Raw genomic sequence first — 17,249 nt, forward strand, 5'->3', positions numbered from 1 at the left:
TAGCTTTGTTTTGCTTTTAAATGAGAATAACTAGCAACTAGGCTTATTCCTGCTGTCTACAGTTGCTGAACATTTCCCAGGAGGTATCATTAAAGGTTTATGATGAAGACTGTGTTTATGCAGGATGCTGCTGGACATTGATTCTTTGCACACGTGTATATACTTTACTTCATTTTTGTTAGAGTGCCCTGAAAATAGTTTAACCACTGGAGTTTGTTCGGCTTACAAAATAAAAAATACAGGGTGAGTCAAAAGTCACAGGACAGCTTTTATTTTATTTTTCATTTTATTGTCGACTTTTATCTCTGGGGTTATCTCAGACAAATTGTGTATGCAGAGAAAATGCACAACAAACACCACCTTCATCACCGCATCGTGGAGGCTTGTGTCAGCATAAAAACATAAAATAAAAATATGTCCTGTCACTTTTTATTATTATAAACACTCACCCTGTTTATATCAGCATTGAGTTCATTTTGTGTTGACGCAACAGTTGCTGTCTGGGCTTCATATAAAAATATGTGTTGAAAAGATGCAATAATGATGCAGAACATGGGTCAAAGTTCCAGGCTTTCTTCATTACCTCATTTTCCTTTCATGGATCGGCTAATGACCAAACACTTCTGCATCAGTCCAACATACATTTCAGCTCAAAGCCCAGGATCAATATTATATACCTGAGTGTTATCTGAGGTCTACACTAGAGTACAAGGATATGGAAGCAGTATTGAACCACTGACAGAAAGAGCAGATTTAATGGAAGACACAAAAAAACAATACAAGAACAGCATCATTTAACATCAATCAATTAATAAAGCTTATGCGCAAATTTGACCTCTTACGTTACATTCGACTGCAGTGAAAATCAATATAATTTTAGCTTGTAAGAAAAACAGATACCAGTGTTTTTTTTAAGTCAAAACTGGGAAAACAGGTTACTGTTGGACAGACAACACATAAGGTAGCGGTCTCTACTAAGTTGCAAGTAAAGCACACCTACACTATATTTCCAAAAGTATTCACTTACCCATCCAAATCATTGAATTCAGGTGTTCCAATCACTTCCATGGCCACAGATGTAGAGAACCAAGCACCTAGGCATGCAGACTGCTTCTACAGACATTAGTAAAAGAATGGATCGCTGGTGCTGTTATGACAACGTGGAAGCGACTGGGAACAACAGCAACTCCGCCACAAAGTGGTCGGCCACGTAAAATGACAGAGCAGGGTCCGTCACTACGCTGAGGTGCATAGTGCGCAGAGGTCACCAACTTTCTGCAGAGTCAATCACTACGGACCTCCAAATCTCATATGGCCTTCAGATCAGCTCAAGAACAGCGTAGAGAGCTTCATGGAATGGGTTTCCATGGCTGAGCAACTGCAGCCAAGCCTTCCATTACAAAGCACAATGCAAAGTATCAAATGCAGTGGTGTAAAGCACCACCGCCGGACTCTAGAGCAGTGGAGACAGGTTCTCTGGAGTGACGAATAACGCTTCTCTGTCAATGGCAATCGGATGGTCGAGTCTGGGTTTGGCGGTTGCCAGGAGAACAGTAATTGTCTGACTGCATTGTGCCAGGTGTAAAGTTTGGTGGAGGGGGGATTATGGTGTGGGGTTGTTTTTCAGGTTCCAGTGAAAGAAACTCTTAATGCTTCAGCAGAACAAGAGATTTTGAACACTTTCATGCTCTCAACTTTGTTGTATAGTCCCTGCAAGCATGCTGGCGTCCTCTGTGGCCTCAGTTTCGTAAATGATGAAACATTCACAAACGACAGCCAGTGTGAAAAATCTAACTAAAAATAATGGAATTCATTGTTTGGATGATCAACTGCTCTCTGTTGTCGAGTACGTTGAAATATGTAGCTGTAGTCTCCATACTGTAATCATTGAGTAGTTTTAATTTATGTAACCTGTTTCTTTATTGTCAACGTGATTCAGTTTCCGGGTTTGGTTTTTGGCCTGGGATTCTAAGAGGTTAAGGATGCATCACTATTACAGACTGTTGCAGCTCCCTCAACCTCATCCAACAATAGAGACAGACCACCATGAGACCATTGCGTCCCACATGGTCCAGATAGTGTGGTAGCCCATTCTCAACACAGCAGTGACTAACATGGTAGTGTGTGTTGCGCTGGTATGAGTGTATCAGTCACAGCAATGTTGCTGGTGTTTTTTGGAGTGGGTCTGTGGGAATTTGTGCCCATTCAGTCAAAATTTGAGAGGTCAGGCATTGATGCTGGCCGAGAAAGCCTGGCTCACAATACACAATCCAGTTCATCCCAACGGTGTTCAGGGTTGAGGTCAGGGCTCTGTGCAGGCCACTGGAGCTCCTCCACACCAAACTCATCAGCCATATCTTTATGGAGCCCACTTTGTGCAAGACTTTTTACATGCTACATGCTTCCCCGCTCTGTGAGTTTGTATGGTCCACTGCTTCAAGGCTCGGCTGTTGTTGCTCCTAGATGCTTTCTTTTCACAATAATAGCACTTACACTTAACCGGAGCAGAACTAGCAGAGGAGAAATTTCATACACTTGTATCAAAGGCAGCATTCTACGACAGTGCTACTTTTAAAGTCACTCAGGTCTTCAGTACAACCCATTCTACTGCCAATGTGTGCCTAAGGAGATTGCATGGCTGTCTGTTTGATTTCATATGTCTGTTAGCAGTGGGTGTGGCTGAAACAGCTGAAGTCAGCTATTAGGCGGGGTGTCCACATACTTTTAGTGTATGAGTGTTTAGTGTATAAAGTGTTTTAGTGTAAGTGTTTAGTGTATAAACTGCCATAAATCCACCAATTGCTAAAAACTGTACTGTAATAGAAGAGAATCTCAAACCAGCACTTATGGAGCTTATTACATTCAGTCACTACACTCAGACACTTGTCATTTAGCTGATGCTTTTTGCCCAAAGCAGCTTAAACTAACCAACTGTAGGACACATCACCTGGAGGAAACTGCCCCAGGCTACAGTGGCAGCAGCAATCAGCTGGGATTGAACCCACAACCTCCAGAGTCTCAGCCAAGTTCTCCAACCAGCACACAAAGACAGGGGATGCCCGGGGGCTGAACTATTTATGCATTCTCCATCCTTGAGTGGAGTCTCCAGGGAGTCATTTCCTCATTATAAACCCAGAGGGAGGGAGAGAGATAGAGCGAGAGAGCGAGAGAGCGAGAGAGAGAGAGAGAGAGAGAGAGAGCGAGAGAGAGCAAGTTGCCTTTAACTCCTAGAAGTCTAACATTATTACTGTCACTTTTCCATACCGTTTAGATGTAATTATATGTAATGACAGCATAATTACGTAGGAATAACATTTACCTTCAAAATACATTCTCTATGGACAAATTTGTTTCCATTTGGCTTAACGTAAAAAATGTAAGGGATGTTTTTTTTTCATTCAACAAAAAAGACCATACCCACAACAATTTTCATCAAATTCAAATCATATTATAAAATAGACAGTTCTGGTCATAATATCTGATTGGCTGAGCCAGCAGATTCATAGCCTTTGTAAAATTCAGCGATTTCCGCAAACCTATCTCACACCTATCTTCCGCACACTGCCTCAGAACAACTGAATTATTTATTAATGCACCATGGCACGAAAAACCCTTGTGCTGTTAGTAGAATAATCTCTGGCTGTAATGCTGCTTGCATGCACCACAAGTGCACTGATGAAGTAAGAACCCCTTATTTGATGGACTGACAACTTATGTTCTTAACTAGAACTAGGCTGGTCATTTAGCTAACTGGCTAAAAGATATTTAACAACCTAAACAACTCTACAGTTAATATCACAGGCTTTAATTAAGGCACTTACAGTATGATTAACTGTAAAATAACAGTCTAAAAGTCTAAAAATGTCACTTGAATTTCTTACACACTTCAAATGATTTTCCATTGTAAGTCATGTGAAACCCAGGCTAAAGCCCAAATAACTCTGTACTCCCTAAATAGTGTGTTAGCTATAAAGGTTTAGAAATTCTAGCCTCTACAAATACTGTATCATTTATTGAGTGGGGATGTGGCAAATGACTGTTTCCTAGCTGTTTTTCACAACCTTGGGGTTCAGGATCTAGTAGTTAAATTCCTATGTAGTGCACTAAGTAGGGAGCAGGAGCCATTTGAGATTCAGCCCCGATGTGAGAAGAGGGGCACCACTGGATTGGTGCTAAATAAGATTTGCGGTGGTAATTTGGTGATCAAAAAGTGCTTATAGCGAAAAATGCTTATAAACTGCTGTGTTATCATATGTTCATGGTTATATGACAAAAAGTATTAAAAGTCATGAAGTGACCACAATATACAGCGATGGGTGAGCAAACGTTCTGCTCATTCAGCAGTCCATGGTTGCTTGGCACCACACTCTAAAGGAACTACATTTCTTGACAGAATATTTTTTATGTTGATTGCTATTAATAATACATTATTATTATTACTATATAAAAATTGTGCATTTTTAAATATTTTGTGTTGTCTGCCGTGCTTCACGTCATGCCTAAGAACACCCTCCCTGTGATAAAATCGCTGTAATGCAGTAACATTGTTTTCTTAAAATATCTCCTCTTTTACTTACAAGTACCAATGTGGTGTGAATTGAAAGTTTCGACTCTGCATGTTCCACATGATTTCTCTGATGTTGAATGAGCTTCAGGAGTTTCAATGAGCTATGAGAGAGAAATAATTCCTAAAAAATGATGTTTTTATTTGTACCAACAATAACTCCAGACTTCTACAGGTTAAACCCTGGATCCACCTCCATCGGGGAGAAGCTTTTTCAACCATGACATAAAAAGCATGGCCAACTCTTCACTAACAAGGCCAGGAGGCCACACTGGGCTGGACTTACAATCAGAGCCATCGGGGCTTTAGTCTGAGTCTGAGGGGACACTCAGCACATCAGAAAAAGTTTTGGTACTTGTTATTAAAGCTACCTTCTGTCCGGACGGTGAATGGCGAGTCGGTGAGCCGCTTGGCTGAAAACTGGCCGCCCAGGGAGGTCATTAAAAAACACAGACTGAAGAAACCAATCCCCACCACAAAGATCCTGGAACACAGAGGGGAAGAGATAGAGACCAAGAAGAAGAAGAAAGAGAAGAGAGGTGAAAGTTCAGTATAGCACAGACATAAAGAAAGTGACAATGCAATCAATTCTGCACTCCTACCTTCTATATAGTACCAAACAAGGATTACATGACTAGCACCTGTTTGGTGCCATAAAATGTTTTTTCTTTCAACTTTTCACATATAACTGTACTTTTTACTATTGATTTTATATTTTTACATATTCAGTGTATTTCATATAATATACATACATTATATATTATATATATATATATATATATATATATATATATATATATATATATATATATATTATTATTATTATTATATATATGCGCACACACACTATATTGGCAAAAGTATTCGCTCGTCTGCCTTCACACACATATGAAATATGAACTTGAGTGACATCCCATTCTTAATCCATAGGGTTTAATACAATGTCAGCCCACCCTTTGCAGCTATAACAGCTTCAGCTCTTCTGGGAAGGCTTTCCACAAGGGTTAGGACTGTGTTTATAGGAATTTTTGACCATTTTTCCAGAAGCGCATTTGTGAGGTCAGATACTGATGTTAGACGAGAAGGCCTGGCTCACAGTCTCTGCTGTAATTCATCCCAAAGGTGTTCTATCGGGTTGAGGTCAGGACTCAACTTGAGGCCAACTAGGCCAGTCAAGTTCTTCCACACCAAACTCACTCATCCAATGTCTTCATGGAACTTCGCTTTGTGCACTGGTGCGCAGTCATGTTGGAACGGGAAGGGGTCATCCCCAAACTGTTCCCAGAAAGTTGGGAGCATGAAAGTGTTCAAAATCTCTTGGTGCTGAAGCATTAAGAGTTCCTTTCACTGGAACTACGGGGCCGAGCCCAACTCCTGAAAAACAAGCCCACACCATAATCCCCCCTCCACCAAACTTTACACTTGGCACAATGCAGTCAGACAAGTACCGTTCTCCTGGCAACCACCAAACCCAGACTCGTCCATCAGATTTCCAGACGGAGAAGCGTGATTGGTCACTCCAGAGAACACGTCTCCACTGCTCTAGAGTCCAGTGGCGGCATTTTACACCACTGCATTCCACGCTTTTCATTGCGCTTGGTGATGTAAAGCTTGGATGCAGCTGCTCAGCCATGGAAACCCATTCCATGAAACTGTCTACACTGTTCTTGAGCTAATCTGAAGGCCATATGAAGTTTATAGGTCTAGTGATTGACTCTGCAGAAAGTTGGCGACCTCTGCGCATTATGTGCCTCGCACTGTCACTATATATATATATATATATATATATATATATATATTATTCTTGTACTCTGTTTTATTGTAAGAAAGTAAGAATTTCATTGTACAGTGTATCTGCCTGTTTCTGCTGTACATACGACAATAAAACTCTTGAACTTGAACTACCACCAGGCAAAATACATGCATTCAAATGGTTCTATTGCCATTACTAAAAACTCTTGAAGAAAGAGTGCTTCTTATGGCCTGTTTCTGGGAAAACCAAGATATGGTCACTTTTCTAGTTTGATGTCACATATAAACATGGTTAAAGTTTCCAAACAGTTAAAAAACTGTTAAAAGGCATTCATATTTCAATTTAAACAATTAAACTGTTTTAAGTGTTAAGCGTTTAGGTTGTTAAAATAATAGAACACTGAAGGATCAAAAACTGCTACCACCAATTGGTACCGCCAATATGAGTTTTTGGTGAAGAGAACAAATAAGCTTGAGACTCAGACGAGACCAAAACCACTAGTTTATGGTCTTGAGACCAGACTTAAGTGACATAAAAACTACAGTAACAGTAATATTGTGTTCCAGGTTTGAGTTGTCCCAGTATGAGTTGTTATCTTACTGTTATTTACTATTAATATTCTGTTAATTTACTGAAATTCTACTGTGATATTGTACACAGTGCACGGTTCACCACTGCGATGTACACATTACACTCAACACAATTCAGTGCACTGTTTTCAGTGTTTTAGCAGCAAAAGAAAGAAAGAAAGACATTGTGAGTCAGAGTGCAGTACAGTGTTAGCTGCGGGATAAAGGTGAAAGGCTAGCGGGCTTTGGGAATAGAGATGCAACAGGCAGCTGAGCCTCTGCAGGTGTGAGTGTGTGAGATGTAGAATATTTCCTCAGTTCCTCATCCTGCCTTTGTGTTAACGACAGCTCAGATAACTCACACAGCTCCTCCTGAGGGTGCATTTATAATCAGCAACAATAAAACTCCAGAACTGTGCACAGCATTGCCATCCCTGCTCAAAATACAAATACTAGCAAGGCCTATGAGTATCTGCATGATATATGCCACGTAGATACGGCCCTCATCTAAATAAAAGTAAATATATTCACACTCCACCAGAGCATATTAATGAGTTGTCGGAATGAAGACCAGCACCATGGCTCACAATGAGAGAAATGGAACAAGGGGAAACAACAGATCAAAGACAAGACGCAGACTTTATTTCCATCATCTGCAAAACACCATCTGCTTCTGCGTGATAATAATCCAAAAAAAACCCAGAGTTTATATCCCTGCCATCATAATCCAAGGGCTCAGTGAAGGACACCTCTGAGATTATTACTTAACCATAATCATCTGCTTTCAGACACAGAAAGCTACAGCCAAGCCCGGGCTGCAGGCAGTGCGTAAAGGACAGGAGATAATGCCAATAGTGTTGGACCCAAAAACTGTAACTGGACACGTTTTCATAGATAAGCACATGACTATCCTCAAAAATAAGATACACTATGTACCATTCTTCTGAAGTCAAGAGGGCTGCAGTAATAGCCTCTACTTTTCTGAATAGGCTCACATTGCTGTGAGGATTTGATTGAGCATTAGTGAGGTCAGGTACTGATGCTGGACACTCAGTGATCAGTTCTGGACACTCCAACTCACCCCAAAGGTATTGGATGAAGTTCCATCACTCTAGAGAATTCAGCTCCACTGCTCCACAGCCCAATTCTTGGGGGCTTTAAACCCCAATAGCTGATGATTGGCATCAGGCATGGTGTGTGCCTGTGTCAGCAATTGGTGCACCTTAAAGTAACTGAGTTTACTCATTAGAAGTGCTGCCTTGAAATTTTGGGCTACACAGACTTTTAGTTCCCATTTATATAGAGTACCGTGTGATGGTCAGAGACCACCATTTCATTTATTTTGCTTCCAATTACTGTTAACACAGTGGAAGGATGGACAGCCACACCTGTGGAACTCTTCAGGAAATAAGCTTGATTTGATTGGATATCCTCTTTGTCAAAAATGAAAGGGCCAATAAACTAAAAAATTCAACATGTTATGTTCCATTAAAAAGTTAGTGTTTGGGCTGCCTTAAGATTCTGTCTTATTTAAACTGCAAATAATAAATTGATGGGTATAAAACACAAACTCTCATTCCATTAAATTACTGTCTCTATTTTTCATTTTTGCCACAGTTTGAAAATGCCTGTTGCTCTTAACATGTGTGTAAATTTCATGATGAATGGACCAAAAGAAACAGCTCAAAATGACTTGGAAAACAGTCTGGTTCCATTAATTTACATATATAATACATATATATTGGTGTCCACCAGGTCTTTCGGGTGGTTGTTAGGAGTCCCATTTTCTCAGTAGCTTTTACTCGTTTTTTGGTCTCCAAATTTGGGAACGCTTGCTATTTTCTCTTCGTCTGTATGAAAGTAAATTATCTTATATCTGTCACATCTTCTGCAGCCAGTTCCCCTCCTCCCCTGCAGAGGTCGCTCTCAAAAGAAGGTTAGACTTTGCGTTCTCGCTTGTCTCTAATCAGCTGCCGTTTTAAGTATAATACCTCTGTTCTTCTCCATTCCTTTGTGAGGTCTTGTACTGACCATACCCTGCAACACTAAGTGTTACTTGTCCTGCGACACTGGTTACAACTTTCTGCTTTGGTTTATGTTTCCTGAGTATGAGTCTGTTTTTGTATGGTTAGTATTGATTTTCTGAAAAATAAATTGGTTTTGACCTTGCCTGTTTCTGACACGGAGTTTGCACAAATAAACCTTCACCTGACTCTTCATCCCTGTTCTAGAGACCTGAATGACAATATCTAATCTCCTCAGTAAATCTCCTGAAAAATAACTTCAAAGCTGTTTTGACTGGAATTGTGATGAAGGGCAGTCTCTGACTTTTGCATAGTACTGCATAAATGCACTTTTGTCCATGTTTATAGGTAACAGTAGGTTATACAGTGTCAGAAACCACATAGCAGTAACAATATATAGAATATACAAGAGTAATAATTTAGAGAGTTATTATTAGAGAAGCAAACCAACATTCCTAGAATTAGGCATTCAATTTTTCACCAAACGTTTCCTTTAAAGGGTAAAGGGCATAGCTGAGCCATAGATCAAAGGCCAAATTAATAAACTGGTTCCTCTCAGCTTACACAGAGAAGTTTGGAGAGCATATCAGAGCATCAGTCTATCCTCCTTCTCTTTACCATTTAGATGCATTCAAAGGCTTAGCTTAGGCGTGTGAGGAGATTATATCCTCTCTAATTAATGGATTTAAAGTAAACGCTTTGGTCTTCTGCTTGGCTCAGAGCAAAGATCCACTATCTCCTAATTGGTTTTCTGGGCAAGTCGGTATCAGATCCTGTGTGTGTTGGTGATGGTTAGGAGCGAACAGGCGACTTTGGGAGGATTTCCAAGAACTTTGGCCTGCACACTTTCACCTGAGGCCGCAGACCTGAATAACAGATGAAGAGGTCGTTTACCATTTGATTCAGAATGTTAGTGTTGCCTCTTTGAGTTCTGCATAACAAACACTACTGTACAACATTCAATTCAATATTATGGAGATAGTGTTTGTTTGTGTGTTATTTTCTTATGAAGCTGCAATAATAATGTGTGATGTTTTTTATGAGAAAATATTCACATGAATTGATATTGTTAATATAATGACCGGCTTTAATGTTTATTTGCTACATGTAGTCATTACGCAACACCCTACAGAGAACACAGCCACAAGAGCATTAGTGAGGTCAGGTACTGATGTTGGATGATCAGTTCTGGATCACTCCCACTCATCCCAAAGGTGTTGGATTGGATGGAGCTCCATCTCTCCACTGCTCCACAGCCCAATTCTTGGGGGATGGCTTTATATCCCAATAGCTGATGATTGGCATTGGGCATTGTGCCTGCCTGTGTCAGCAATGGGTGCACCTTAAATTAACTAGGTTTACTAATCAGAAGGGCTGTCTGGACATGTTTGGCTACACAGACTATCAGTTCCCATTTATATAGAGTACTCTGACGGTCAAAGACCACCCTTTGTTTATTTTACATCCAGTCAAATTAACGCAGTGGAAGGATGGACAGAAACACCTGAACTTTTCAAGAAGCAAGAACGGAGCTCTCAAAGATGAAACCTTTAAGTGCTGTTTATCTGAGGGTGACAGTTTGGTGTCTACCAGGTCTTCCAGTTGGTTGTTAGGAGTCTCGTTTTCTCTTCGGCTTTTGATCATTTTTTGCTCTCTAGTTTTGGGAACTCTTGTTTGTTTTTTTGTTTTTATTTTTTGTCTTTCTCCTTCCTTATGCATGTGAAATATTATATATCGGTCACACCTGCTGCAGCTATTTCCCCTCTTCAGCTACAGAGGTCGCTCTTACCAGAATTCCAGACTTTGTGTTCTCGCTTTCTCTAATCAGCTGCCGTTTCGATTACATAAGCCCTCTGTTTTGCTGTTTCTTTGCGAGTTCTTGTATTGGCCATGCCTTGCAATTCTACAGAAAACGTACACAGTTAAAATTTGGAGAAAAAGGTACTAAACATTTATTTTAGCATCATTCGCTTGTCGCTGTGGTCACACCTTAAAGGCTATGTCATCTGCAATTTAGTTAGAGAATGCATCTGTACAATATACTAGTTTTATTTAGAAAATTGTATCCACTAATTTGGTCACATTCCACCCTGTAGCTAAATAAAGTTCCTTTTAATCACAATTAAAGTGGAGCTACATCTTTTCAAACTGCAGCTAATACAGAGTCATTGGACTGCTCGGCACGCTTGGAGGAGAATGCTAACTGCTAATTCTGTTACATCTGTTAACAGATGCCTGTGCAGGCTAGCATGATGCTGTGTGATGGGGGAAGAGGGAGAAACACCCTCCCACCCAGAGAGAGTGAGGACAGTGTTCATCTCTTGGACCCGACAAAGGGCATCAAACTCTTAATTTCCTGATGGTACTTTTTTTAAAAATTTGACCGCATGTTAAATTAAAAGTTCCACTAAGAGACTGAAACACGGAAAATATCCACAATACACTCAGGAAAGCATAATGTGTGTCACAATGACAAAATTCATCACATTGACAATAAAACATCGTACTGTCCACCTATAAGTTTAAAAAAATGTACCGGTACAGTGCTGCTCTTCCAGACAGTGTGGGGTGGGCATTAAACAGCATTTGATAATAAGAGGGCACTGGATGTTCCTCCTTTAACTCCATGGATTATTTAGTGGGTTCAAACTGGTTTATATGAGTTCACCTAGACTTAATGAAGACTTTAGTGTATTAATTCATCACTGGGGGCTTCACTGGGAGTGTGATTTGCATTTCTTTCTAACTCGATGATCAGAACCCCAGAAAGTCCAAATTTCCATCCAAACTACCAGAATTCCTCAGCCAGAAGATCAATGTTCCTGACTGCTTAGTTAGGGTGCTCGTTGAGCTGCGACAGGCCAAGAACACAGAGGGGATCTAGAGTGCTTTTAAATACCAAGAAGGCAAGGAACAGACTTGGTTTACTGAGAGGAAACATCTTGCCAAATTATCTCACAGCAACATGAACACATTTAGAAGACTTTAAGATGACACTGCCAGCTGACTGGAGCTTCCTGACAAAAATTGGATCAGTCTTTTAAATTAGGCATTGTTTACTTCAAGTATTATCTTGGCATCTACTTGTTTCTACACTCATTGTCCGTTTTATCAGCTCCACTTACTGTATAGCTGCACTTTGTAGTTGTACAGTTACAGACTGTAGACCATCTGTTTCTCTGTATACTTTATTACCCTGTTCTTCACTGGTGAGGACCCCCACAGAGCAGGGATTATTTGGGTGCTTCATTCTCAGCACTGCAGTGACACTGACATTGTGGTGGTGTGTTAGTGTGTTGCGCTGGTATGAGTGGATCAGACACAGCAATGCTGCTGGAGTTTTTAAACACTGTGTCCACTCACTGTGTCCACTCCACTCTATTACCTACCTTGTTGGTTCACCTTGTAGATGTAAAGTCAGAGACGACAGCTCATCTGCTGCAGCACAGTTTGTAGTCATCCTCTAGTCCTTCATCAGTGGTCACAGGATGCTGCTGGCTGGATATTTTTCTTGGTAGACCTCTCTCAGGAATACTGAGGTTGATAAAAAATTGCAGCAGCACTGCTGTGTCTGATACACTCACACCACCCAAGTAGCACCTCCTCTGTGAGGGTCCTGTGGGGGTCTTGATCATTAAAGAACAGGGTAAAAAGTATTCAGAGAAACAGATGGACTACAGTCTGTAACTGTAGAACTACAAAGTGCAGCTATACAGTAAGTGGAGCTGATAAGATGGACAACAATTGTTGAGATGTTCCTAATAAAGTGCTTGGTGAGTGTAGAGCATAGCAAAGCTGATAAATCCTATTCTTTCAAACATTAATCTTTCCTGGGTATTGTTTTGGTGAACTGTGAACTACAGCAGATATAGATTGGAATGTAGATTTGATAATACAGCTGAAATTTATGAGGAGTTATGTTATTTAATAAAGTTTAATATTTATATACAGCTGCATGTTACTTTCTATTCACCAGTAGAACTCACCGATACCCTTCAAGTCAGGTGAACGTCCTTGTAAGACTAGAAGTGAATTATTTCAGCACTTCAGTTTTGGACAGCGAGCGCCCCGGGTAACTATTCTGGGGAACTTTTTAAAGTAGAGTAATACAGCCATATGCACTCGTCTGGTCAAATGGCACAAGTTAACGCACTATTACTGTTTATTTACAGAATATAATATAATACAGAAAAATAACATGGAAACTACGGTGGCCTGAGCAAAAGTCATGCCATATTATATATTACACATATATATATCACAAAATAATAGAAATTGTTCCCTAAAATTCAGCCACTTGCATGCACCTCTACGGCAGATAGACTTGGGATGTGGCCCTGCTGTTTTCGCGACTATCATTCAGAGAAGGCTCATAGTAGTTCATGACAATGTGAGTTCATACGAGAGATTGAGTCACAGCTGCTGAGCCAGAGCTCCAGGTTTCTACTCTCAGTGTGTCTCGCAGGAGGCGAGATCAGCAGACCGTGCAGCGCCGCTCACGGGACAGACGTGTTGTGGTCTGTGTGGTCTGACAGCGTGTGTGTGTGTGTGTGTGAGACAGGGGAATGAGCTCATTACTGAGTGATGGCACAGCCGAAAGCCACAGCTAAGGATACACAGTCTGCAGGAATGTGCGCTGACCACATGCGAACAAGCTTACTTTTACTGGCAGAAGTGTGTCCAAAGGGGTTCCCATCATTATAGGAAATACTACAATTGGCAGCATCCAGTATCATGAATGCTGTATATTGCATTGTACTGTGCATTGCCTGGCATATCATAAGGCATTATAGACTCTGTATTCCATTGCATAGTTTGCATCACAGCGTAATATGCATTCCACACTATATTGCATGTTCTGAAGTACATTGCACTGCAGTTTGTAGTTGCATCTATATTGCATTGCACTATACTGTACATACTTTTTATTCTATTAGGATGCATCTTATTTCATTCTATTCTGCATTGCATCTTACCGCATTGTATTATTCATCGCATACTCTATAATACATTGCATTGCATAATGCAAAGCATATTATATTTCATTGTAGTTTGCACTGTTTAGTCTACAATGCACTACACTGTACTATGCAATACTCTGCCCTCTGTATTGAATTGCTCTGTACTATCATAACCATCACTTACATACTCTGTATCGCACTGTATCTGAATGGCAAGGCTATAAACTTGCCCCAGTCAGAGAATCGGATGCTTGCAAGCCATTAATCACTGCTCTTTATCACCCTCTCCTGCTACCCTTGCTCACCTGAACGGTTTGAACGTCAGCAGGCATCTTCTGACCATTATTCCCTCCGTCTGTGTTCACCAAAACCAGCGACAAAACCCAGCGGACATGCTGCTGCTGCGGCTGCCTCGCGCTCCTCAGTGCATGGCACAAGCGACCGATCACTCAACGCATATCCAGCAAGTTGCACGTTTGCGATGCTTTCTTCCCGAGTTCTTTCCCCCTTTTTCCTCTGCGTCCTCACAGAGAGCTGGACTTTGCACGCATCGCCTGGACAATTTCTTTGCATCCACCCAAGCCGCGTGCAGAACTCCGCGCGCAACTTCGCTCCAAAGATGCTCGATGGTGATCCCGTTCACTACGAATCCATCGCCGAACCTCCGGCTCCGATTAACGCAAATCACGCCCATCCTGCGCTGGGATTGGCTGGCAGTTCCCCGCGTCCCGCGCAGGGATTGGCCGCTAGTTCGTGCTCACGAGCGCCCTTTGGTTTCTCAGTGCAATGCAGAAGATTCCCGTGGTCGCCCTTCAGGAGCCACTTCATCAGGAGCCCATTGAAATCACCTGCGCGCGAGCTTGGAAGAATTCCTACAGCTGTCTGTGGAAACACAGCGCTGTATTCCCTGGAGGACGGCTGTGAAATGCCTTACAGTTTTCCAGCATTTTCCAGAAATATCTCTTTTTGTCGTAGAACAAGGATACAGTAGTGCTACGTCCTTAAAAAGCTGGTTCTTCAATATAATGAGCATGGTATGGGTTCTCCATAGAGCCATTTCATGGTTTCATGGTTCTTTAGTTTTCATAGTTCTATGCTGGACCTTTTTGAAAATGGTTCTTCTACTGCTATGATGTTGAGCTTTTAACGTTAGTAGAACCTTTTGATGTTACATATTTACACCTTCTCCATCAACCTGAGGAACCATTTCACCATTTAAGGTTGACATGGTTCTATACTATGCTCACAGCTCCAGTAGAACCGATCCCTTCATTGAAGAACCCATGAAGAACCATCTTTTTAAGACTGTACTAGAACCCAAATAAGATGCTACTATTTAAGACCTTTTTGAAAATGGTTCTACATAGCATCGGAAAAAAAAAGGGTTCTTATATTGTTGCGACATTGAGCTTGCAACATTGGTAGAACCCGTTTGGATGCTATGTAGAACCATTTTCAATTAAGGTTCTGTATAGAGCGTACAGCTCCAAATAGAGCCAGCCTTTTTACTGAAGAACCCATGAAGAATCATCATTTTAACAGTGTACAGGAACCCAAATAAGATGCTATAGGACCTTTTTAAATGTGGTTCTACATAGCACTGAAAATGGTGTTTTTGTTGTAACATTATGAGAACCCTTTTCGATGCTATTTAGAACCATTTTCAACAAGATTTCAAATAGAACTGAACACATTTTTTATCAGTCTGAAGAACCGTTTCACCATTTAAGCAAGGAATGGTTCTACGCAGAGCTCAGAGCTCCAAGTAGAACCATTCCCTGTACTGAAGAACCCTTGAAGAACCATTTTTTAAGAGTGCACAGTAACCCAAATAAGATGCTGCTAGACATTCTCAGCGACTGAGGCAGAGGTTGTCAGAATACAGATGGGTCAAGCTGAGAAATGGCTGCTTTTGGCTGGACGTAGTGTGGACCTGCGTGTTCCTGGGGGTCATCACGGGGTAAATTCTCTAATCTATTTATAAGTTTATTAACTTAACTGCTAAAAAGTCCAGTTACAGCTTCCCAGATACCAAAAAATGTAAATGTCTTCTTCATAGTAATGTATATGAAATGTTTCAGCACCATGAACAGCGACCATCTCATTTACATGTGAAACTGCGGCCCCAAGCGGTGAAGAAGAGGTACTACAGCTTTTCACAAACACACCAGCCCTTTTCTAAGATTTCTTTTAAAATCTCTACTTTCTCTGTAATCAAAAAAGTGCGAATTTCATTTGATCTTGAAAAAAAACATCACCATGTAGGCCATGTTGACTTTTCTGTTATAGCAAATCTGAGCAGTATGTGAAAGTCTGACCCAGTCCTGTCAGGGAAAATCATGCTGGTGCGAAAATGAATTGCTGATGTTAGTGGGAAGCTATGAGCTGCGTTATTAGATCCACAACACAGCAATAACTCCTGCAGGATAAAAGAACAGGGCCACAGAAACCAAACTAAGCTGGAATTACTGCAAGCTTGGCAGAGCTGAGGGGGAAAATATCAGCGTGTGGTTTAGAAGTTGTGCTTGGGAAGACAGTCACTTCTGAAGGCGTAAGGAAAGAGTTCTCCACATGTTAAGGGAGGTGTAGTCAATACTAGAACTGGACGACAGATTTAACATCTTAGCTTTTAAAAATGTTCATTTGTTATCTAGTAAATCTCTTGTTGCTTTGGTGGAGCCCCTTTCCCCTCAGCCATGGTCCCAGTAGAGGCAGCTGCTTGGGTTCCTTTTATTGGAGGATGTGGATTTAGGTCAAATATGCTGAACTACACTGACCAAAACTCATTTATTCAATTTTTTAAACATTTTGCATTGGCACTTGTGACGTCGCCCAGAAAATGTCATGTGGTGTGACCACACATTAGATTATGTGTCCCTTATTAGTCTCACAAAGGGGATTTCACCTCCGCATTTGACCCATCAGTGCAGTGAAACACCACATACAAACTATTGAGCACATACACACTAGGGAGCAGTCAGCATACTTGCCCGGAGCGGTAGGCAGCCCTATTCGAGGGGCAGTTGGGGGTTAGGTGCCCTGATCAAGGGCACTTCAGTTACATATTGTCATCTTAGGGGATTGAACAAGCGACCTTCTGGTCACAGGGCTGGTTCCCTAACCTCCAGCCCATGACTGCACTACAATTATATTAATATACAAAATATTAGAGCATGTATAAACTAGTCTTTGTACTTGGACATTTGTATGAACTTTCACCCTTGAGCCCAAGGGTATACATAAATAAATAAACAGAACATTTTTATGGATTTTCGAGGGTCACCCCACTTGACTTGGTAAAATAAACCAAATACTCATTCAAATGTTCAAAGTCCACTCTCTTCTGAATCCTACCTGCTGCAGCTTTAAGCATATTTG

General features: G+C 41.0%; 1 protein-coding gene across 1 annotated transcript in view; it reads right to left on the reverse strand.

Annotated features, from left to right (window-relative positions):
* The window catches only part of LOC108424797 (alpha-1,6-mannosylglycoprotein 6-beta-N-acetylglucosaminyltransferase B-like), a 239,736-nt gene extending 225,098 nt beyond the window's left edge, over window positions 1-14,638 (reverse strand). The window contains exons 1-2 of the mRNA XM_017693034.2: window positions 14,177-14,638; window positions 4,936-5,048 (exon numbers count right to left, since the gene is read on the reverse strand). Coding sequence (XP_017548523.1) covers window positions 4,936-5,048; window positions 14,177-14,214 — 151 coding nt within the window. The 5' untranslated portion in view covers window positions 14,215-14,638. The remainder of the gene's footprint in view (window positions 1-4,935; window positions 5,049-14,176) is intronic.
* Between the last annotated feature and the right edge of the window lie 2,611 nt (window positions 14,639-17,249).

Source organism: Pygocentrus nattereri, chromosome 30 (assembly GCF_015220715.1).
Source record: "Pygocentrus nattereri isolate fPygNat1 chromosome 30, fPygNat1.pri, whole genome shotgun sequence".
NCBI classification, from domain to species: domain Eukaryota; kingdom Metazoa; phylum Chordata; class Actinopteri; order Characiformes; family Serrasalmidae; genus Pygocentrus; species Pygocentrus nattereri.